This window comes from Zootermopsis nevadensis, unplaced genomic scaffold (genome assembly GCF_977971745.1).
Source record: "Zootermopsis nevadensis isolate Lab colony 2312 unplaced genomic scaffold, Znev_1.0 Znev_ptg000030l, whole genome shotgun sequence".
Taxonomy (NCBI): Eukaryota; Metazoa; Arthropoda; class Insecta; order Blattodea; family Termopsidae; genus Zootermopsis; species Zootermopsis nevadensis.
In genome coordinates, this window is record NW_028259162.1 from 12,361,532 (window position 1) to 12,385,366 (window position 23,835).

The following is a 23,835-nucleotide window of genomic DNA, read 5'->3' on the forward strand; positions in this document are numbered from 1 at the left end:
TATTTGTCAGTTGTTTATTTTATGTACATGTGACTTATTGATATCTTTATACAACTCCATATGCATCATGAGCAAGTAAAATTTAACTTAATTCTTGCTTCCAGCACAAACCAACTTTTGATTTGAGAATGAGATACATAGCTAGACAAGTATTACCAGTGAATCTGGTGTTGATAATTTGTATAATTCATTAAACGTTTATGGTATTATCAGCATTTATACCCTGAAACGGTGAAACATTTACATATGTTTACAGTGTGTATAAATCAAGAAGAAAATATTAAAATATTTCATTGTCATATATATTAAAATAAAATGAACTAAACTATTTTAACACTATACAGATTGAAAAATAATATTTAAACCAATCAATATGTACATATGCACAAAAAAAGTATTGTTAAGAGAAAATATTAATTGTAGATATCTCCTGAGCAAACAAAATATCAATTATATAATTGTTTTACAATATAAATTCTTTAATACTTGTCTAGTATAATTGGCTTCTATGAAATACACCTACATAGCTAAGCAGTGACTAATTATCTGAAGCTATTTCCTGGCCAGCAGACAAAAAGCTTTATAATATGGCAGAAGTCATCTGCATTTCATATAGCATTTGTACATATATCTTTCCGTTTCATAAAAGTGTGATCAATATGAGATACTTAACAATGCAAATATAAATACAACTTAGGGCACTGTGAAGTATATATTGAAAGAATAAACATGAGCAAAATCCTATGTCCCATATTTACATAGACACACTGCACACACCTCACTTAACAGCGCGGTTTGTCATGAACATGCTTCAATTAGCAAACTTCCTGCTGCAGTTAACACAAGATATTTTAATATTATCACACAAAATAATCATGCACTTTTATATTACATTATAGATTTGCAAATCCACAGTTCACTCCAAGCTTCATGCCTATTTTAACTTTCTGACTACTGAGTATTTAAACATACTAACACTGACTACCAGAACCACACAGACCACTCCTTCTGTTTGTTTAAAGATACAGATTATGGAATCTATTAGTGGATACATAAACAATGCCAGACAAAAGGGGGTGGGGTGCACCAATTGATACGTCTGAATTAGATAACTTGTTGCAATCCAAGCTAGACTAGGATTTCCAAGGTATGGCAGTCAGAAAGTTAACATCAGTACTATGAAATAACAGGACAGTTTGCTATACAACTGTAATTCAGACTTACCTTATATTTAGTCCATAACATCCAATAAAAATGTTATCACTACCAACAAATATATAAAATGAACATTAACAGTTATCAGATTGATAGATCATTTTAATCACATGTATTTGTCTGGAATGGCTCTTGAACTTAATCCAGATATCTACAAAAATATTCATTTAGATTCAGAGTGGAAATAGGGCTCAATGCGATGTATCACTTAACATAGGATTTCCTTTTCCAGCAACAATTTTTCCATAAATTTTTTGACTGGTAATCTTGGCAAAATCTAGGCTTTATACCATTACTCATAGAATTACAATTTTTGACAAAATGCAACCTAGGAGCAAATGTGTCTGTGGCAAGACGTCTCCAATATTATCTAATGAAGATATGAAGAAGGGAATATTTTTTCAAATACTATTTTTGAATAATCAAATCACAACATATCTTAAATTATTAAGCAAAAATAAGCTTATTTCTCTAAATGTAACAGTAGTGAAAAAGGCAAAGGGCAGGAAATTATGATTACTTTCTTGCTAGGTCTGATTCTCCCTATTTATCACATTCAACACTGTTTCAAACTTGTGAGTAGCATAGTGTAATACATTATGAAATAACATATCTTCCATGATATACATGTATTCTAATAATAATCATTAATAGACTGGAGCTTAGCAAATATATTCATAACACACTATGAGAATTGGGATAAATCAAATGGAAATGGTGAATTATTATGATCATGAGTCTAATGATTTTGAGGACACTCATAACGTATGGGCAAGACATATGGCCCATTCAAGATGACAGTATATGCACAATCAGAACTTAAAGTAGACGAGAATATGGATTTCTCGCAACTGCATTATTCATATTCAATAAATATAAGATACTTGAATGTATACTATGCATATAAGGATCAATCATGCTGAAAATGAAAGACTTTGTAAGTTGAACAGCCACCTGCTAGTGATGAATGCCATGGACAATCTAGGAGGCTGACTCAATTAACTATGGTTTACATTTTCAATGAGACTGTACCTATGTCATAAATGTATGTACATGAAAGGATGCAACTTTGAAAGGAACAAATACATAGCATCCAAGAGAGAAGAATTATGTTTACGTTTGCCATCTCCATGACAGAACTATCATACTAGAAGAGTAAGGAAATAAACTTCCATGTAGGAATAGACTCTTATGTTTTTAATTTTCAACTTTGGTATTTGGTTCATCAGAAAAAATAGAGACCCTTATAATGAGTTCTATAAACTTTCTAAACAAAGTACTAATAATTATATACAGGATTCCAGGAATATGCTTGTCTACCCACCACAAGTGAGTAAATAGACAATAGTAATGAGTGTATTTTCATCTTTTGTCTAAATGTATGAACAGACTATTGGTAAGTGGGTAGTAGATCTAAGAGAACTACATATAGGGATCCACACTTTTGGAGTAGGTTTATATGGAAGATATTTATATAAAAATTATATGACTCTCTAAATTTATAGTGGCAAACTTTATAGCAAAGGGACTCAAGACTTCCTTTGTAAAAATGTGGTCTCTTGTCATGAAGGGATTTGTAAAATTATCAGTTTTACTATCAAGAACTCCAAATATGTCTGTGACTAGTCAAATGAAGGAACAGGTCATAAAAAAATCAGAACCACAATATAAACTATGTTGCCTAACCTATATTAGGATTACCCTAGACTGGGTCATAACCAAACAGAGAATCAACTTAGATTTCATTAACTATATTTCTGCAGAATGTCATAGCAAGATGCCAGTGAACTGAGTCCAGACAGCAACATTAGATATTAAATGCTTATGTCACAATAATAATAAAGTTAAAAAACAATAATGTACAAATCAAATGATAAACATACAAGCTAGTGCATGCTATGGAAAACACTAAATGAAGTGAATGATCTTAAATCCTTTTATACCGTGTAGCGACTCAATAAAATGTATATATCCAACGACTATTAGCACTGAGCAGTACTATATTATAGACCAAACCGCATTTGGTCTATAATATAGTACTGCTCAACGCTAATAGTTGTTGGATATATAATTTTTATTGAACTGAATTAGTTTTCTCAAGACCAATGTCTCTCATAAAAGATAGTTTCAAAATGAGATATGGGGTATTTGTATTTTCTCAGAATCCAGTGACCGTTGACCTGCTTCATATGCATTGCACTAGAATATATAGACTATAATTATGAATGAATAAAATATAAGTCACTGGTGATTTTGCAAATTATAACTAATTTCATTTCAAGATATTTTATTTTTATGTCTGAATCATGTGTGAAACATATTGCATTTTTTTACTACTGATTCCACTGAACATTCAATTACACATCCACCTCACAGTAAATTATATTATGTAACGGGCATAAAATTCATACTAATTGCTGTGTGATTCAACAGTACCTGCACAGTTCCACTGCTGTGACACTGCCTATTGTCAGTGACCAGCCAGTTAAGTCAGCATTCACATGATGAAGAAGGTAAGTTTTATCAAAAGGTACTAATCTTTGTGTGTAATTGTGACTGATCAAAACATTCAAAAAGTGAAACATTAATTAAAATAAATTAAAGTATGTAACAGAGAGCATAAAAGTCATCTCAGACAGTAATTACATTATAAATAACAGTTTGCTGAACAATAATGTCACACTAGTTCAGTGATTGCAAAAAGGCAAGTGAAATATAATCATGTAATCCCTCATTAGCATTCTTGGTTCTCCAAGACAACGCTGAAACTTCAGAAAACTAGTATACCGACAATGTATTCAAACCTACTGCAATAGTGTACAGGAAGATACAAACAGAAACAGAGGGACAAAAAAATGACACAATGGTTCATCAACCAAATAAGCCATCACCATTTACAATTTATACCAAACACCAGATATGAAAGTGGCTTGGGTGTTGTCAACACAATTGTCACATTATACTTTGGGTACCATGAGGTTTATATTAAGGTGAGACTACACTGCGGTCCCTTTAAAATTACCATATCAGTTATCAAATCGTGGACTCCAAGATGGACCTACATTACACTGAGTTGCCAGAGTACTTTGTACATGACTACCTCCAAGCAGTATTAAAGAGTGAAAAAAGGGTACAATTAATGAACTTTTGGCTTCATCTATGAATAACATCACAATAGTGTCAAACATCATACTAGCTAGTGGTTACTGTATATAGATAAACCTCCAACGATGTCAAAAACCATCTTAAGTAATGGTTATCAATGAGAACTGATAAGGCTGCAATAGTGTCAGTGTGTTATTGTGAGTGAATATGGGCCAATTTCCCGTAGAACAATGTATATTTTTGTAGGGATCATGTGTACAGTAACTGTAAAGTAACATAAGCATTGTCTGAACCAGCAGAAAAACACATTATGCTAGACAGTTATGAGTACAACTTATTTCTTTTTATGACAATCCACCCCAAGATAAGAAGAGTACACTAAACAAAACAATGACAAAATATATTCATTTATATCAATATAAAATACAAATTTTATACTGTATTATGCCTGATCAGTCACAGTATGTTCCAAGATGTACTTTTCTGTTACAGACACTGGTAGAAATCAAAGCACAAAATGACAATGTGTACCAACACCTGAAGGTAATTTCAACAAAGATCTACATAAAATGTGAAACTGCAAAATAGACACAGAAAAATGTGCATAACTGAAACTACTATCAAAGAGGAATTTGAGAACTTCCTGAAATTAAAAAAAATTGTAATGACTACCTACCTTTATATATGTAACATACTCTTACATGTAGTATCATTACTATTTTACATTTTTCTTATGGTAGAACAGGACTACATCTGAACTGGAGAGAATGGGGCTAAATACAAATCAAACCTTTTATGAAGGAAAACTTTAAATACAGAAATATTAAACAAAGGTTTCTCAGTAAATAACTGCAAGTCCTACAAGGATTATTTCCATCAAATAACGTGTATGTAACAGACAACTGATAACCATTAAAAATAAACCAATTTTTCTTCTTTCACACCAAACTAAATTCATCTTGGTGTCATTGCAAAAGACTGTTTTGAAAGAGGAAAGGTTTTTCATAAATCTACTTCTAGTAAGCACATGAAACAAGTCATATCATAATACTGACAGTGAACTTCAGCATAATTCCATATTTGTATTTGTAAAATATGCTCGAGGATTTGCAAATTTATTGTGTATAAGGAACATGTGTACTTCTTCAGTTTTTAAAGAGAAAGATCTGCATAATTCTTGGAATGTAAATGTGTGATTTTAATATAAACAAAACACAGGGACCATCTATGGGATATGTTTTGTAACCAATTTTGAAATTGAAGGGCCTGCAAAATTCTCAGAATGCAAATGTGTGATTTAATACTAACCAAACATGGGTGCATCTACAAGACATTTGTACTTCATTAATTTTAAATGGAAAGGTGTGCAAACTTCTGAAATGTAAATGTGTGATTTTAACATAAACAAGACATACAGAAGCATAAATTTACCCTTTAAACCCAAATGGTAACTACATGTCCCACCTGCTTCAACAATCAGTAACACTTCATTTTGTATTTATGGGTCCATATGATCCTCAGCATAAACAGTGATTTCCTTAAACACCATTAATCAGTTGATCTCTGAATGATGAAGAGCTGTGCTTTCTTTGCAGTCAGACTGAATTCTTATATATTATTTAAATAAGCTTCAGATTCAAAGGGTTAAATGCTGGAATTAATTACAGGACAACATACAGATCCTGTAAGTGTACTGGATATCACTGAGGTGCCTGCTAGTGTAAATATTAAACTATGAATTGAAAAGAAGCCATTAAATTGTTTTCTATGATGATATAAATCTGAATCAATTAAGTTTAATCATGGAGAAGTCATTTAAATCTCCCTACTGTCCATGGATTATTGATTTTCAACAAATGACTAGTTCACTTACACATCATTAGATGAGGACCCAGTACTCCTACTGGTCGGTCCCTTCTCACTAGGTATCACCCAATTTCTTTACTGCAATGATTCTCTAAAGATCTGTGACAATGTACTGCAACATAAACATTAAGTTGGACACTGTCCACTGTCAGGAATATTTGATATACAGATTTTAGAATTTGGCTCTAACCCCATCTTTAGAGACTGTTTGTCATTACATTGACTAGCAGGTCTGATTCTTACAATCACCATTATGAAACATGTCAGCAAAATGACAACCAATCACCTAGAGATGAGTATAACCAACTATTAAAATGTGGTGTATATCAACTATGGGTACCTTCAACATAATAATAATGGCATAACCTTTTACTGTAAGCTATACCGAGATTAGTGGTCTCTGTTCTCAACTGAAAGATCTAAAGTAGCAAAAGTAAAACACATAATAACACTTTCAATAGACAATAATATAACTCTTGTGCATTGTAACTTTTACAAACATCTTGTACTCTCAAGACATGGACATGCAACAATAAAAATATTGCTTTCTGTACAGTAATAAAAAAAAAAGTCTACATAATGATGTCTGAATATTCACTGTGACAGATTTTCCAATAAGCAGAGGCAGTTCGATTTCTATAACATAATAAGTTGTACATTCCTTAAATGACGCAAAGTCTCTCTCCACTGTTAGGTTCAGTACTTTGTTATTAAAGTCACTACTTCAATAAGAACTTTTAACTACACATACAAATGCAAGTCTATTTATTTCTAATTTTTAACTAACTCTGCTTTTATCAATCACATGATGTGTAATTCTGAACTACACGTAAGAGACCACTGATGTAGATGTTAATATGCTATAACTAATTTAAAATATAGCAAAATAATTCAATTTTGAAAATATAGAAATCTCCCCAGTTCATATAAAGGTGACTTGTAAGAAACCAGCCAACTAAGAAAGGGAGGACAAACTGCTTCCATAACAGTTGTTCAATCTTTGGAAATACAACTGGAAGAGAATATTACACATCTGGTTCTTGCTTACTTTGATGGACAAGATGTAATTCTCTGCTACACAGAAGACATTCTAATCAGTGAATGAAATTCCACAGCAGGTTCATGACGTGACTAAATTAGTTTTGACTACTGGACCAGTCATGACAGGAAGGTATTGCTACAATGCCTTTTCTGAGTTCAGCTTCTTGATCAAATTTATATTTGCAGAGTAGCCTCAGCTTTGCTTTGTGCAGTTCAATTATTCTGCCACCTGGGCAATAAACTGTTCCAGCTGAAGTTCTAATGAGGCTCTCTCTTCTTGAACATCAGCTAGCTCTTGGTTAAGCTCTTGACAGACTCTGATGAGGAGAGAGTTCTGTTCTTGCAGACGATGTAATGAATTCTGTTCACTATACCTGTAAGGTGGATAAAAAATAATCCTTTGTATAGGTACTGTACAATGAGAGAAATATTTCTTAAGACATCTCTTCCAACAAGTGAAACCAATGTCAGATCAGCTCTGACACTCACTATCCACCGACTCTTCCAGCATCCAAGATATAATTGTAAACCCTCTTGTGGCTGTCAACAGAGCAAAATTGAGGATAACTTTCTGATCTTGGTATCTAAGCATATAAATTTAAAATGAGAACAGATACAGTGAAATGTTAATAAAATGAATGCTGAATTAGCAATAATTTAAAACTCACAAAACATGCACTCCTTCCTGATAGCACAAGTCTGCATCTGTTAAGAATGAAAAGTAGGCCAAGAAATTGTAATTTCAGTACTGTTCTGTATTTGCTATTTGTTTCAATTGAAATATTTAATGTAAAAGAATCTTCGATTTTAAGTTACTTAAAAACATGACATTCTTTCCTTACCTTCCTTCACAGCGATGTCTATGCTGCTGTAATTCTTCTGTGGGGCTATCCAGATCCTGCATTCCTACATTGACATCTGGCACACCAGCGGCTAATACAATGAAAAACACGAACTGTTACTGTACTGAACACACTTTCACTTACAAAATATAATTGTGTATATTAAGATACTGTAGCCCTCGTGAGACAAACTTATATCTGCAAGAAAACTAATGTGAGTTGAAAGAGTTTCCAACATTTCACTTAGGATCTAGCTACTACACAGCATGCGAACGTCATTATCTCAATTTAAGGAATTATAAGATTTTCTGGCCTCTGGGCACCTAAAATGGTTTTTGTACAAAATTAAAATACAATGGTAAAATCACAGAAAAGCTTAAAACAACAGTTCTCAATATACATGCATAGTATTTGTGACTTCAATAATGTGTAGCAAATGTCTGTACTAAAGTATTTACCCAATTTTACCTCATAATCGGTATTTATTACTAGTCTGTTACAATGACAATGATATTAACTTCAATTACAGTAGGGCACCGCTTATACGGCGGGTTAGGGACCAGACCCCCGCCGTAAAGCGAAAATCGCCGAAAAGCGGATCTTTGCCTTATTTCACTTGCAAATGCATATCAAAGCCTAATAAGATGTTACACTATCATATAGTAAGTGCACAATAGCGCTAGGCCTAAGAAAATGATATTAAAGTTAAATGAATATCAGTAATACACACATTGTCCTCAGATTATAGTGATTGGTGAATATAAATTTGAAAATTGATATGCTTATAGTAGGAAGGATGAAGGAGATGGCGCATCTTCATCATGTGACTCTTCAACGAATCCTATTCGTTTTGGTGATGGTTCGGAAGCCATAGACATGCCTTGTTCACGAAGTTTAATCATCTCTAACTTGGTATTTAAAGTAAGAGGCTTACGACTCCTCTTTTTATCGCTACTACCCTTAGACGCCATTGTAATTACACTGTAGTATCACAAAAATATTATATAAATATACAGTTTGTAATAACTGAAAAATTGCCAGAAATACAGAGAGACGCGGAGCGCACAAAAGCTGTAAACAGACTCAATCAGCGACGAGAAAATGGCGCCGGACACACTTCTCTGACTCAGCTGTTGAGCGCCGTATTAGCGGATCGCCATAAAGCGGAGCGCCGAAAAGCGGAGCCCTACTGTACAGTAATTTGGCAGGTAATACCCACAAAAAAGACTGGATGATAAAAAAATTATTTCCAATTACACGCATCAATGGAAATAAAGCTACAAAAGAAGCCAAACTATTTGATTCAAGTTCACACTTTTTGGTCCCAAGCATTCTGAATTAACATGATTACCGAACTAAAGCTTCAAAGGATTTTTAAGTATTATCAATTAACATTTTTAACCACAGCTGTTCAGGAGATAAAGCACACAATAATAAGACTGACTAAAACCTGTGGCACTGCACATAATTTCAATCACCAATGTAGTAAACAAACATAGCCTACAAATTTTCCATACATTTGTAGAAGGACATTAACATTTAACAATTTGTAAAGTTACTATGATTCCCCAGAATTAAAATATTTTACATAGCTGTTAAGTTGCTACTTTATCAAAATACTACCTTAATAAACACAGAATATTTCTGAAAATACATCACAATACAAAACCTCAAGACTTGACACCAAATGGTGCTAGTGGTATTCCCATTTCACATTTGCCATTTTGGTTCTGAAGAACATATATTACATAAAGTTCTCTTACTAGATACAGGTTTCCTGTAAACCTCAAAGGCACCATGTCTTCTGGGTTGGCCACCATCCACACAACTTTCCTCTTCATGGACAAATTGAGCAAAGTCCGCAAAGCCTGTACGATCTCCCACTAATGACAGCACATCACCCTCACTATACTGTCCGATCAGCTTTTTTGGTGAGGTCTGAAACAAAGCAGTTTCCAGCCTAGACTGCAGTCTTTTGGTTTTTATAACATGTAGTCTTACATGTCATTACGACTGCTATGGGAAAATTATTGCATCCATCTTCAGTGCATATAAAATAGGTCCTCCAAAATGCTGGTAAACACCTACAAGACTACTCAAAATAACTCACATAAAAATACAAACTTCACTCTCACGAAAATCTAAAATTTCAGTTTCCAACTTGTTAATGTAACAATTTAAAAAAGTGCTTGATGGCAAACCATTTTAGCTCTGTTATCTCTGAACTTAGGAGGCAGGTTAATGGATTTCATTAAAATGCTGTTATAACATCAATTACTAGGCACTAAACTAATTAAGACAGTAAAATAGAAAGAACTGGAAATAAATGCAGTTGCAGCATACATCAATGCACTATCCAGTATTCACTCAACAATAAGAAAAACTATGCATATACTTCACTACACTCAGCCAAACAAACGATATTGCAGAGAAGTTAGTTCTATATCATACTACAATTTTTTTTACACATTTATATAATTTGTAACATTTGTACACAGAAATGTAGATATATTTCACTGTAGATCCACAACATTGCCACTGTGCTACATGGCATATAAAAATTACAGTCTTCTATGTTGAAAACTTGAAGAGATAGTGAGCCAGACATGTCAAGAAACATATTTTTTATAAAAGGTTCTGAAAGTTTGTATTTTGGCAAGCTGTCAGCACAGACAGTGTACCAGCTTCAAGAGTTAAACTACAATTCACAACAAAAAGAACAGGATGAGTATATTGGCAATACAAATAACAAATTTATTTTATAAGTTATGGAATATTTCTATCCACATCCATGATAAGCAGCTTATCAGTGGCCAAGCCTCAATAATGTAACTCAAGACTTTGATTGTTCAAATGTGTGATGAAATTAGGAAGGATATGTGTCATCACTACAGAATGGTGGTCCTATTGAGCATGTAATCCATAAAGGATAAATCTCCATAAATTGTTTTTTGTGTTCACAAATATATACTTACCATTATATGAACATTAAAACTTTTATTTAAACTTTCAATTGGGTACCATTTCATGCACCAGTGACACATAAATGGATGTATCACTACAACAGAAATATGAAATATACATAACTGTATAAGAACACTTGGATTATAAACCAAGCAAATGCTTGGTATGATTAGTAAGTTAAAGCAATACACATACCAGATACTCTGATGGAGAGGAAATACAGAATAATTAACTTGATTACAATATAAATACCACACAATATAACTCACATTGCTAGGAGAGATTCTAGGTGGAACAACTGGCGGAGCTCCAAGCAGACTTCCAGATTTTCCTAGGTGAGAATTAGAGCATCAAGCATAATGTATTAGAATATGTTAAAAACATTCACAAAAAAGAAAACCAAGACAAGGCCAGTTGCTATCTTATGATACTATGTACTACTCAACAGTGGGCATATTAAATGAACTGGTTAATTCACATTTAACTTTCTTAGGAGGGAAAACCAACCATATTAAGAATGACCCCAAACACATTGCTGATGAATTTGCTACCCATTTTGAATCAATTTTTAACACTTCTTTCCGGTCTGTTAGTCTTACGGATACTGTTACTTCAGATGTTTTGCCCATCGCTCCCATTTCTCATACTGAAGTTAGCAAGGAGATCAAGCGCCTCAGACCTTCAAAGTGTGTGGGGTTAGATGGAATTCCTTCGTTAGTAATTAAGGGTTGTTCTGATATTTTTACTCCTTTATTAACCTATATTTTTAATTTAAGTCTAAATAGTGCCACCTTTCCGTCCCTGTGGAAACAAACTGCTGTTGTTCCCGTGTTTAAAAAAGGAAACAGTTCCACTGTTAGTAATTATAGACCCATTTCTATTCTTAATAACATTTATAAAATATTTGAATTTATTGTTTATGATCAATTGCAAAAAAATTTTTAAGTACAGATTAAGTCCCACACAGCATGGTTTTCGTAAATTTAATTCCACAGCAACCAATTTGGTTACTTACCTTAATTCCGTTTTACCTACAGTGTCTACTCAAGGACAAACTGATTCTGTTTACTTTGATCTTACTAAAGCTTTTGACTTAGTTCCTCATTATATTCTTCTTGGTAAACTTAGAAACTTTGGACTATCACCCAGTTATGTTGATTGGTTCCATAGTTATTTTTTTGACAGACAATCCTTTGTTCGTGTATGTGGAACTCTTTCGTATCCTTATCGTGTTAAGTGTGGAGTGCCTCAGGGTTCCACCCTAGGCCCCTTACTTTTTAATATATTTATTAATGATATTTGCGACTCCATACATAACTCACAGTGCCTTTTATTTGCTGATGACTTAAAGATATATCGGAGTATTAGCGATGTTGATGACTGTAAACTGTTACAGGACGATATTTATTCAGTGCAAAATTGGTGTCTCGTGAATGGGATGCAACTTAATTTAAGTAAAACGACTGTTATATCGTTCACCCGAAAGACAAACAGTATTTACTTTAATTACAAATTGTGTAACAATCTGGTGGCACGTTCTTATTGTGTTAAAGATCTCGGTGTTCTATTGGACTGTAAGCTTTATTTTCATCAGCACATTAACTATATATATTCGCAAAGCTTAAAAATGCTTGGCTTGATTCGGTATATTACTTCTTCCTTCTCCACTGTTGATAGCCTATTGGTCTTGTACAGTACTTTAGTTCATTCCAAAATTGAGTATGCATCCGTTGTTTGGAACTCTATTACTAATACTGATACCTTTAAATTGGAAAGGATTCAAAGGAAATTTGTAGCTCTATGTTACACTAGATTCTTTAATGGCGTTTGTGCCTATAATTATGATGATATATTAGTTAGATTAAACTTCTTACTGTTACATTTAAGGAGGAGGCTTTTGGATGCTATTTCCTCATTAATGTTTTTAAAGACAAAATTATTTGCTCATCTGTTTTTGATACAGTTAGTCTCTGCAAACCTACTAGGTCTATCAGAGACTACTCTACCTTTACTGTACAACGTAATTTCAAGGCCAGTCCCTTTGCCAGATGTGTTTCTGCTGCCAATGCAGTCTGTAGGAGCATTGACATCTTTAACAAAGATCGTATTTTGCTTACTGATGTTAGTCAGCTTTTTAAACAATAATCATCATTTTTTTTGTTTAATCATTTCCTGTGCTGACTGTATTTTATTTTGTGGTATTAATTTTATAGGTTTTTTCTGTTTTGTTTTATTTAGTATTTTTAATTGAATTATATTACTTAGGTATATTTACTTCATTTACTTATTATTATTTTGTAATAAATTAACACTGTACATTTATATATTTAGTTTATTGTTTGTTTGTTTTTGTATTGTAATGTTTGTATTGTTAGTGCTTGGCTGTTATTGGCCTTTTTGGCTGTTGTTAAGCACTTTAATAAATGAATTGAATTGAATTATATTAACATGTATATCACCCTTTTCTAAAATATATCATGCTCTGAAACATATATAATAATTTTAATACAGTGTGTACATAAAATTTTTTTATGCAAACACAAGCTCTTCAAAATATTTCTGTAACGTGGAAAAGCAGACATATCTACCTAATCGATTGAGATCCAAAGATGAACTTCTTGTATGCGTTCGGTACGGTCGTGGTGGGGGAGGGGGTGGGGGTTCCTTCTTGGGGACCATTTGTGTTGCTACAGCAGTCACAGGGAGACTTGTTGGACCAGACTGACCTCTGGGCAAAAAAATATACGTTATAATGTGTTGTTTAAACTATGTAGTGTAAATAGCATAATTTACTTCATATTTCCAGCATATAAATGTGTCTCTTACCCCTAAACACCTCTGATGAAGCTACAATTATCTTGAACATTTCATTCATGGAATATTTACGCCATCACTATTCTGATACCAAATAAAGAAAAATTGAGACTCTAAGAAGACAAAAATGAAACATCGTCAATGCCATTTTCAAAAGGAAAGTAAATTATTAATTGAAATGAGGTAAATGAAGTACTTTCTGGAAAAGAAAGTAAAATTAATAAAAACTGAACACAGGAATACTATGAAAAGTCTCAGTTACCAAGTTCACAAGACAAAGCTCAACACTCTGCGGCCTGCTATAAGACATTCTGTTTTCAACACATTATAAATTTCATGGTTGTTTGTTAGAACTCAATCTTTTGAAAATTACACCATGTGGTTGCAGATTGGTTTGCCACAAAGCTGCATTGTTTTTGGGGTGTTTAATTGTGTCTCTAACCCTGAAGGGACAAGCAGTACATCTTCAAAAATGCTGGAATGTTTTCTATCTTTTCAACAACGTGCAACACCTAGAAGACTCTTTCTCCCCATACTTCAAGTGGAAACCAACATATTAGTATAAGGTGATTATTTTTATCCTGATGAGATAAATTATTGTCTCAGACTCAGCAACGTATATCTATAGACATACCAATCACAAAATCATAAGTATACACTGCCATGATAATGTACCAGAAATGTGAGAAAACAGATTTGCTGCCAGTCAGTCACCTTAACCTGAACATAAAGAATGCAAGGTCTCCTAAACACTTTCAATCTAGCCTGCCATTACAAGTAATGAATGAATCTCATTATCTTGTATAATTTAACATGTGGTGATGTAATATTAAACTTCACTCACGCTGCTGAGAGTGTAGTTGTTGCTCCTGATACCTCATCAGGTGTGGACAGAGTTGTAGGCTGAGGTGGAGGTGGTATGGCCCCAGGACCCGGCGCTTCAACAAAATCATATTAAAATTATCACAGGAAATCTACATACAACTGGGATACAACTTCATACAAATTTAACAAAATGATTTTCTGTACCTTTCACATTTCTTTCAGACAAATGGCATACACAGACGAGAATTTTAAAATGTAACCCATAATCACTCCACTAATGTTCAAATTAAATTTGTTCTGATTTGCAACTGGTGGGGCTTAAACATAGTCCACTGTGTTGCCAAACATTTTACTGTTTGTATAATATATAGAACATTACATTGCTATTTCAATCTATGCATTGTTTCAAAATAATCTCTGTAACATTTTGGTAGGATACCAGTCCTAGAAGCTCAGTGTAGCATATATGCACACTAAGCTGCACCAACTTATATACCCAACAAGTACACAATAGTATGAAAACCTTTTTTCCTTAAAATTTAAAACATTCATTGTTCCGGAGAATCTGACTTAAATACGTATAAATCCGTATAGATGTATTTACGTCAAAAAGCTGACCATTGTCGGTCCATATTTATACATTGTTGGAATGGATCTTACACATCTTTGTAACGCTGTTATTGCCGAATGACCCTTCCGTATAGACGTATTTATCAAAAACTATTAAATGCCTACTGTGTCATGCAATGAAGTGCAGGCAGGACTTAACAAGTACACATAAAAACGATTTGGTACAGACAGAATGTTAAATGATGACACCAAATAATTATGATAAATAGTAAATGAGTTATAATCTGTATTTTATAAAACAATGTTAATGACATTAAAGAACAATACATGGAATAATTCCATAAGAATGTCGTATTTTCAAAGAAATCTGTAAGCAATTTCAAAACTTACTGGTGAATCGTCAACAACAATGGGAAAATCTAAACTTGTAAATATACAGCCATAAATTTCATCCTATAATAGGCCTGCGCAACTTTAAATTACACTTGGGCCAAAATGTAAACTACAGACATGCTTCAGGCTGCAGCCTCAAATTTTCTTTATGTTAATTACATTAGTTAAAAGTATGTGAGCACTATGCATTAATAATGTGTAAATAAATATATTGTTTTCTATAAGAAGAAAACAAATTTAAAAACAATGTAAAGAGATCTCCTTAAACATCCACATAGCTTTACCACTCAAAAGGCCAACATTGGCAAATTCAATGCCATGAGAACCCCAAAATCTCACATAAGAACTTATTAACTACTCACCTGCTGGTTTCTTTGGTTGCGGTCGCTGAATTGGTCTAATTTCCGATGACGACGTTACATTGTTTTCCAATGTTGCTGTGCCTTTTTTTGGACTACCGCCTTCACCACCCAGCTGCTCATATGGTATTTGCTGAGGTTCTGTTAATTTGCGTGGTGATCTGCATGGTTCGTCTTCTGCAGGAGGAAGGCCTTGAGATTCTGGAGTCAGGCGCAATGGCACAGGATGCAAGATTTTTGGATCCTAACAACAAATACAGTAATTCTTAATGATACCTGGGAACCAATGTGCTTTATAGATACCAGAAGTATCAAAATAAGAAATTATCAACCTACCTGTTCTACTGCTGATTTATGGAAATCAAAGTTAACTGGCTTAGGGCCTGGTGAAGACACTGAACTAGTTGGGGAGTCTACAAATTTGGTCCACTGAAACAATGTATTAAAGAAATAAGTGACTATTATTACTAAAAATTCTGATACAGAAGAAATTAGAATATAACTAAAATTCTCACTTCAGGAACATCATGTATAAGTAAATATAATATACTACTTACCACATCAACATTTTTAAATCTAATCACTTGGCATAATAAGAATTCAGAAAATCAATGGTAATAACCTTTATTTACAATTTTATGTGAGAAGAATTTTAATGTTTATTATTCTTGTTCATTTTGAATTTTAAATCCTGTTATCACTCTGTATTTCCCTTGTCCAATTATGACTGCCATCAAACCAAAAGAAAATATTTATTTCATGCTATTACCATCTATAAACATATCATTAATCCACCAATTTCTAATAAAAACCTTACACAAAGCTACACATTTTTAAAAAATCATCACATAATGAATGATACCTGTATTAATTCCCTTCATATCTCACAAGTGACACACTAAAATAGCAAAGAAAGTTCACAAAAACATGTGTCCAGAAAAGCCTGCTTCCATCTGAGTTATAAACCACTTTCTTTTTCAAAATTCCTAATGCAACATCATAGCTAAAGAGTGGAAATTTTATAGCAAGTACTCAAAATGAGTCACCATAAGCATCACTTCTTAATTTATATTTATTCAGACAAATGAATTACTGTGGGATGGTTTCAAATATGTAATTATGCAAGAGGGTCATGTGTCACGATCCAGAAAAGGTTGAGAACCCAGCTAACATATACATAACATGGCAAACATATAAGATGTCCACAAAAAATGTACAAGTTGTAAGAAAGAAAGGGGGAGGGGCTTTTATTATTGGATATTTGTAACCACTTAATTCAGTAAAAAATTATTAATAAGAAGTAGAATTTCTTAGTACGAAACATTTTCAAACTGACAAATGCATTAAAAACAGGATCATTACTGATAAGTTCCCATTTTGTTAAAAAAAATTGAAAGTAGGGGGTTGGTCTCCCAACCAAACAACATACATCAGCCTAAAGTATAAAGCCAGTCAACATTCAATAACAGGTTGGTTAGACTCTTAGGTTGTTTAACCCTTTGATTACTATAAATACATAACCACATTAAGCATATGGACGCTGCATGAAGTATGAACATACCAATGCAATTCTACTTTCCACGTAATTTAATGTTAATAAAGTAGAAATATAAGTTAATAAAGTCCTTAAGTGCAAAAAGTTCATTGGAATGAAGTATATGCAAGTTCTAGCACTACAAAGTCTGAGCTATGTGCAGCATCATTAAATAAACCATAAATAACTAAATGTTCTACAAATAAAAAGGGAAACAAATTACAAATTTTTGGAGAAATCAGTGTAACATAATAAAGATAAATTACTGCAAAAAGGACTTAAATAAGATGAAAAGGATTGAAACTGAATTAAAAGATTTGAAAGAACAAAGCAGCTATAATGCAAGAAGAACCTGTAAAGAAATTCAATACTACAGAATCAATACTCCGTACTTCCATACCTCCTTGCTCCTAGGTGGAGACGAAGGCTCTCCAGCCGGAGAGGCAAGACTTGGAGGGCTCTCATCTATGCTGGGTGGCTCTGCTGGTGCAACATTTACCTGATCTTGATGAGGAGGAACCAGGGAAGGAGGAAGAGTGTCTGGTAGGTCAATGTTATTTCTTCGCAACACTACCAGATGCATTGCTGTATTGAACTCGTCTAGAGACAAAGCTCCGTCTTTGGTTACATCTGCAAGTTGCCTGCAAAGAAACATTTATTACCCAAATTAGTACATAATTACTGTAACAGTTAGTACACCACAGAAGTAGATTCAATTCTGATGACTTACAACAGACTTCAATAACAGAAGTCTGTTGTTATGTTACCTAAGACCCTGAAGATTCAATCTTCAACTTTGTATTTAACTAATACACTGAATAATGCACCAACAATGAGCACGATTACCAAAACTGCTGAATCATGTTTGGTCAACTGCTGGTTATAAACTAACAGTATTTTCTTCTGCAATGAGTTGAGCACAGTACAATATTATGTCTGCTTGTGGTACTATATTTTGTCTTTTTGTGAAAGTTATTCTTGTGTCTGTAGAAAAAGTGAGTTGATTACATGAACAAATATTGCACACATACATAAAGTACAATGGTTCAGTAAAGAAGATAATGTACAGAAGTTCAATATCTTGCCATATTTTGCGAAGTTCCTGTACTGGCAAGCGTGATTTCTCAAAAAAAAGTCGAGCTGCAGGCCCAGCTATAAGTCCAGTTGGGTCCGGTTGAAGAGATCGAAATTGGGCTGTATAGTAATCTCTTTGCTCTTCAGTAATGTTCCATACTTCTCCATCCCCTTCAACGTCCTCTTCACTACTGTGGCGATCTGATGACTCCTCCTCGGTACCCAACAACTGTCGCTGCTCCTCACACACTAAAATATAATAGTTATGGAAAGTATGAAAATGTAATCTGCAATGATCAATGCTAAGAAATGCATGGATTATTTAGCACTGTTTCAGAAATTGCATGGGTTGTGCAGAATCAAATGTGAGGATAATTATGATGAAAAATCAGTTAAATCACGCACAATGTAATATCTCGGAATTCGCCTGCTGAAACACAATAACTACGTAAAACCTGTCAGAACAGCCACCCTTCAGGACAAGTAGGAATTCTATGATCTTCTGTAGTAGACGTGCCAACTACCACATCGCAACATTCGGCAGGATCTTAATAGCCAATGCACAATACAGCAAAGAAACCCTTCAAGAAAGTGAAAATGAAAGACTATTCAATTAAGCTGAAACTGAAATAGCAAAGGAAAAACCAAAGTAAAATGTGGGAGAGGGGTAAAGGAATGATTTAAGAATTTTTAATGGTAGAGATGATATGATCTCAACTGATGCAAAACTTTAATATAAAAAGCTTTGAACAGTTCCCATTTGTTGAGTTCACAATAACACCTACACACAGCAAATGAATTTCATATTCACTGTTGAGAAAATCAATAAAATATTATTTAAACCTAATGTAAAAGATGTTTATATTTTTATTATACAAACTGAATAACATTTAGTGTAGGTTCCACCAATATAAAATATCATAAAAATCCATTCCACACTTTCAAAGATTAACATGTGAAGTGACAGCAAGTCTGGCCTTCCCACTACATGTTCTTTCTGCACAGAATGCATGAAGAGAAGTAAATAAAGTGATGGAAATTAATTACAGACATACACAATATAACCTGGGAGAGCTCAGTCACTAAACTGGCTGGCTACAGCCTGAATGACTGAGGCTTCAAGCTAGGATTTGTTTTTCACTGCCTTGTTTGGATTAGTTGCAGAGCCCACCATGCCTCCTGTTCAACGGGTATTAGGTGCTCTTTCCCTGGGAATAAATGTCTGAAACTGACCACTTACCTTCACCTAGTGCCAAGTTGTCTATCTTTATCTTACATATAAATAAGATGAATTTTGTCAGTCTGCTTAGTCAAACTTTTTTTAAACAACAACAGATTGATTAACCATTTAAAGAACTGATTATGAAATAAAACTTACCCAACCCATGCCAATGCGTCCAGTTCCTCTCATGGACACTGTTGGTTGGTGTAGGTGAGTCACTCGCTGTGCTAGAAGCTTCAGGTGACATCCCTTTAGGCTCAGGTCGACAGCCTGGTGAGCATGATTGTCCATTGGGGTAGGGGGACTCTGTAAGGACCTGTACCCCTCCTTCACTGCTTGGAACACTCCCCACTGGATCACGCTACATGCAAGTTAAAATGAGAATTAACTAAAGTGTAAGTATTTTAATCTTTACTCCCTGGAAGAAATTCAAGGTTCAATGCCGCCACCCCCCCCCAAAAAAAAAAGACTGCTGAACATAATTCTGAGTCTGTTCCATCCTACCCTCACAATCACCTTCGCTCAATCAGCTTTAATGTATTCTCTAATCTATGTTTTGGTCTTGCAAATAACTATTTTTCCAGAGGGTTCTGCTCACCTTTTGTGCTTCCTTTCAAGCCATATATTTTAGTGAATTTTCCTGTAAGTAAAGGCTGATTTATTATAGATTTCACCATATAAGGCTGTTGCAGTGATGTTATTACAAAAAATTCAAATTAAAAATAAGGAATGAATGATTTGACATTTGACGTTATCACAGCAGTGAAGATATAGATGTTGGTCTTATGTGTAGTAATATCAATGTTTTTAATCAGCCCTGAAGATGGAGACACTATGTTTCACTGATACCTACAAGAGCATACAGTGTTGCTACTCAGAAGACCAACACTAAGATCAAATTGATTCAAACCTGTGGAGTTGGTGTCCTGTCTGTGTCACTTAGCTGGATGAGATCTGGGCTGCCTAGCTGTCGACTTATGTTCTGAGGATCCCATTTACCTGCAAGCACAAAATGGAATTACCATGGCATCATTAACAAAACAGACTCCATATTATTAGTTCCAAGGATATTTAATTATACTGATACAAATGTAGTTATACAGAAATTACAGGAACACAATCATGAAAAGTGGGTAGGATTTAAAGCAGGCAGCCATGACCTATGTGCAAGGTACAACTCTGTATTTAACTGGAAACAATGGAAAAAAACCATAAGTAAGTAATGATAGCTGAAGATGGCTGTCTTCTGGGTTGTAGCACCATGCAGTCTGGTATAAATTTACCAACATTTCAGAGATCCTTGCTGCCATCATCATCAAGGTAACAACTCATCACAATGAGTATCTGACAATCCAGAAGACAGCCATCTTTGTACTTACCATCATGAAAACTTCAACTCCTACTAATGAAAGCTGATTTCCCACCCAAGATTCAAACTGGGGGCATTCTGAATAAAAATCAGACACATTACTTATGTGCATATCTGTTTAATCAGGTACTTCAAACACATGTGAGGAACACTTTCTCTTACAGGAATACATTTCTCTCTTCATACTGTACTTAAACTAGAGCACAAATTCATTCCACAGGCTTTTCTTACCTACAGATGTGGTCCAAGTAAAACGAGGTAAAGGGACATCAAGTGATGAATGGAAAAGCTCTGGATGTAAAGGAAGCCCTGCTTGAAAAGCTGCTATAAGTTTCAGAGCTGAATAAAACTGACGACGCCCCAAGTGACTCACTCTGCCTCCACCACAAAGTTCAGTTATCTGGGAACAGAAAAAAGTACAGAAACTTCCAGTCAACCAATCACGTGACATGAGATGGCTTGCAGCTTCATAAGGTTAGTGAAAAATACCAGCTGTGAACATTAGTATAAATCATTAATTTAATTAATCACCAATACCAATTTGCTAATTAGACTGCATTACTTTAATTATTTAATTAGTGTCCTGTTTGCAGACTGCCTAGATATATTTTGGAAATTTCTGCTCTGAAATATCCAAAATGTGTATTATGAACTACCATCATCATGATCTTCATGAGCACAAAAGATGACAGTCTTATGGGATATTGTACCACTGACATTTCAGTGGTGACGCAGTCCTTATGATTAAGACGACACCTTTGAAACAATGATAAATATCTACAAGAATACATGGTAAAATATTGCAAAAAACTGTCTTCATAGTTGCTGCCATTAAAACATGAAATCTCACTTCATGAGCACCATCATCCATGTGTACACAGACAGTGAGAAAAGATCAATTATAAACAGTATAAAGTCTAGTCAACCAACAAGACTGTGAGTTATAAAAGCCATCAGAACATTAATCAAGAAAATAATTGCTTGTAATAGTGTATCAAATAAGACCCTCTGTCATTTTAAAAATCCTACAATGTAATCACTGATCTATATTGCAATATGTAAAAAATTGTTTACTTAATTGCTAAGAAATGTTTGTAATGAAATCATAACAGGTTTAGCCAAAATAATTGAGGTGTTTAAGTGGTTATATAACATGCAAGAGATAATTTTATATTTTAAATAATGACAAATTATGATGTTAATATGTTATATGTACCTCAGTGGATTACATGCAAGAAATACTTTTACAGCTTATAGCTTGATCACAACTTATATAACAATGGCCTGATACTGACCAATTAAGTTGAAACATGCAGCCAAAAACACCACAAAATAAAACTTGATAGCCTTATTATAAATCACTGTTAATATACTTAACACAGTTACTATACTGTAAATATATACAAAATTAATTATGATGTGCATAAATGATGTATATTGCATCAACAAAATCAAAGTCTGTAATGAAGAAATGAGATGATGTGAAAAAAGTTTGGAATAGTTTAAATAATGAAGATGTTCTAAAAATAATACAACAGAATAAAAATGTTTCATATCAGTTTAATTTCCTAACCCCCAGCAGAAGAAAAACTCATAAAAGGGAACACAGTTTCACAGTGAAAAATATAAAATGAAATAATAAATTTATTAATTTCATAAGACAATGAAAATGAGCACACTTAAGCATATGGCTATCAGTTTATTTGACTATAAACACAATTCAATATGCACAAAGGTCTTTAAAGAATGAAGCTCATTATATAATATTTAAATATTCAGTTCCTACCTCAAAGAAAATACAATGCACCTCCCTAACAAATAGCACTTATGGAATGCAGTTTAGGAAAATATCTGCCATTTATTCTAACAAATATACAATACACATAAATACAATGTAGTCAATGCAAGGTACTGAATATTAAATTAGGTGATACATATAATAATCACTATGCTTTACAGGCTTAATACTTCTAGATAAGATACTTCTCATCTATTTCTTCATACATATCCTTGTGATGTCTGTGAGTAGATAGATACCTGTTTTAAAACATCGAGTGGGAGATTTGCAGACCGAAATAATTCTGAGGCTTTGTAAATCGGAATCTTCCCTGTGTTATCGGAGTCACAGCATACGAATAAATCATCGAAATACCGCTGTTCAGTTTCAGTAAGTTGTACCTCTTCCATTCTTGCCAACTGATTTAGTTATGGCCTAATATACTGTATATAATTAGAAGGCAATGCACGGAACTAAAACTACATGTCCACAAACTTCAACAGTGTTTCATACTATCTGTTAAATATGTACATTTCACCGTCGTTCCTCAACACCGGTATCTCTTTACTTTAATGTCATTGATACAGAACAACCTAACACCACGACGTCGCCATATTTATTATTAACGCGTGAGTTCTCCGAGAGCAGAGCCAACATCACTGATGATAATACAGTCAGTGTGTAAGACGGCCTTCGCAAGTCTGTAGTGTAGCATCCCGGTGTGGTCGTATGTTGTTTCTTGGTTTATTTGTACCTCATTTTTCAAACACTGTTCACTTGAACAATAAGTTTCGGACCAACGTGGCCGTAATGAGGTTCAATTCCCTGCTTCTATGTCTTTGCACTAAGGATTTTCTCCCCGATG

The 23,835-nt window shown here is 33.8% G+C and overlaps 1 protein-coding gene across 1 annotated transcript; it reads right to left on the minus strand.

Moving 5' to 3' along the window:
* Positions 1-23,623, minus strand: Reps (RALBP1 associated Eps domain containing). Its single transcript, XM_022084013.2, has 14 exons — positions 23,231-23,623; positions 21,425-21,593; positions 20,735-20,823; positions 19,981-20,185; positions 18,614-18,851; positions 17,929-18,169; positions 16,331-16,423; positions 15,998-16,238; positions 14,692-14,785; positions 13,622-13,761; positions 11,303-11,364; positions 9,833-10,007; positions 8,070-8,160; positions 1-7,601 (listed from the first exon to the last, which is right to left on the minus strand). Exons 1-14 carry the CDS (start codon positions 23,378-23,380, stop codon positions 7,445-7,447), a joined length of 2,145 nt encoding a protein of 714 aa, XP_021939705.1. The 5' UTR covers positions 23,381-23,623; the 3' UTR covers positions 1-7,444.
* Between the last annotated feature and the right edge of the window lie 212 nt (positions 23,624-23,835).

Bases quoted from the DNA above. Each gene is read 5' to 3' on its own strand.
- Reps (XM_022084013.2), bottom strand. From the start codon at position 23,380: ATGGAAGAGGTACAACTTACTGAAACTGAACAGCGGTATTTCGATGAT. The intron at 16,424-17,928 runs GTATGGAAGTAC...ACATTGTTTCAG, and splicing joins CTCCACCTAGGAGCAAGGAG to TGGACCAAATTTGTAGACTC. The intron at 16,239-16,330 runs GTAGGTTGATAA...ATTTGTTGTTAG, and splicing joins ATAAATCAGCAGTAGAACAG to GATCCAAAAATCTTGCATCC.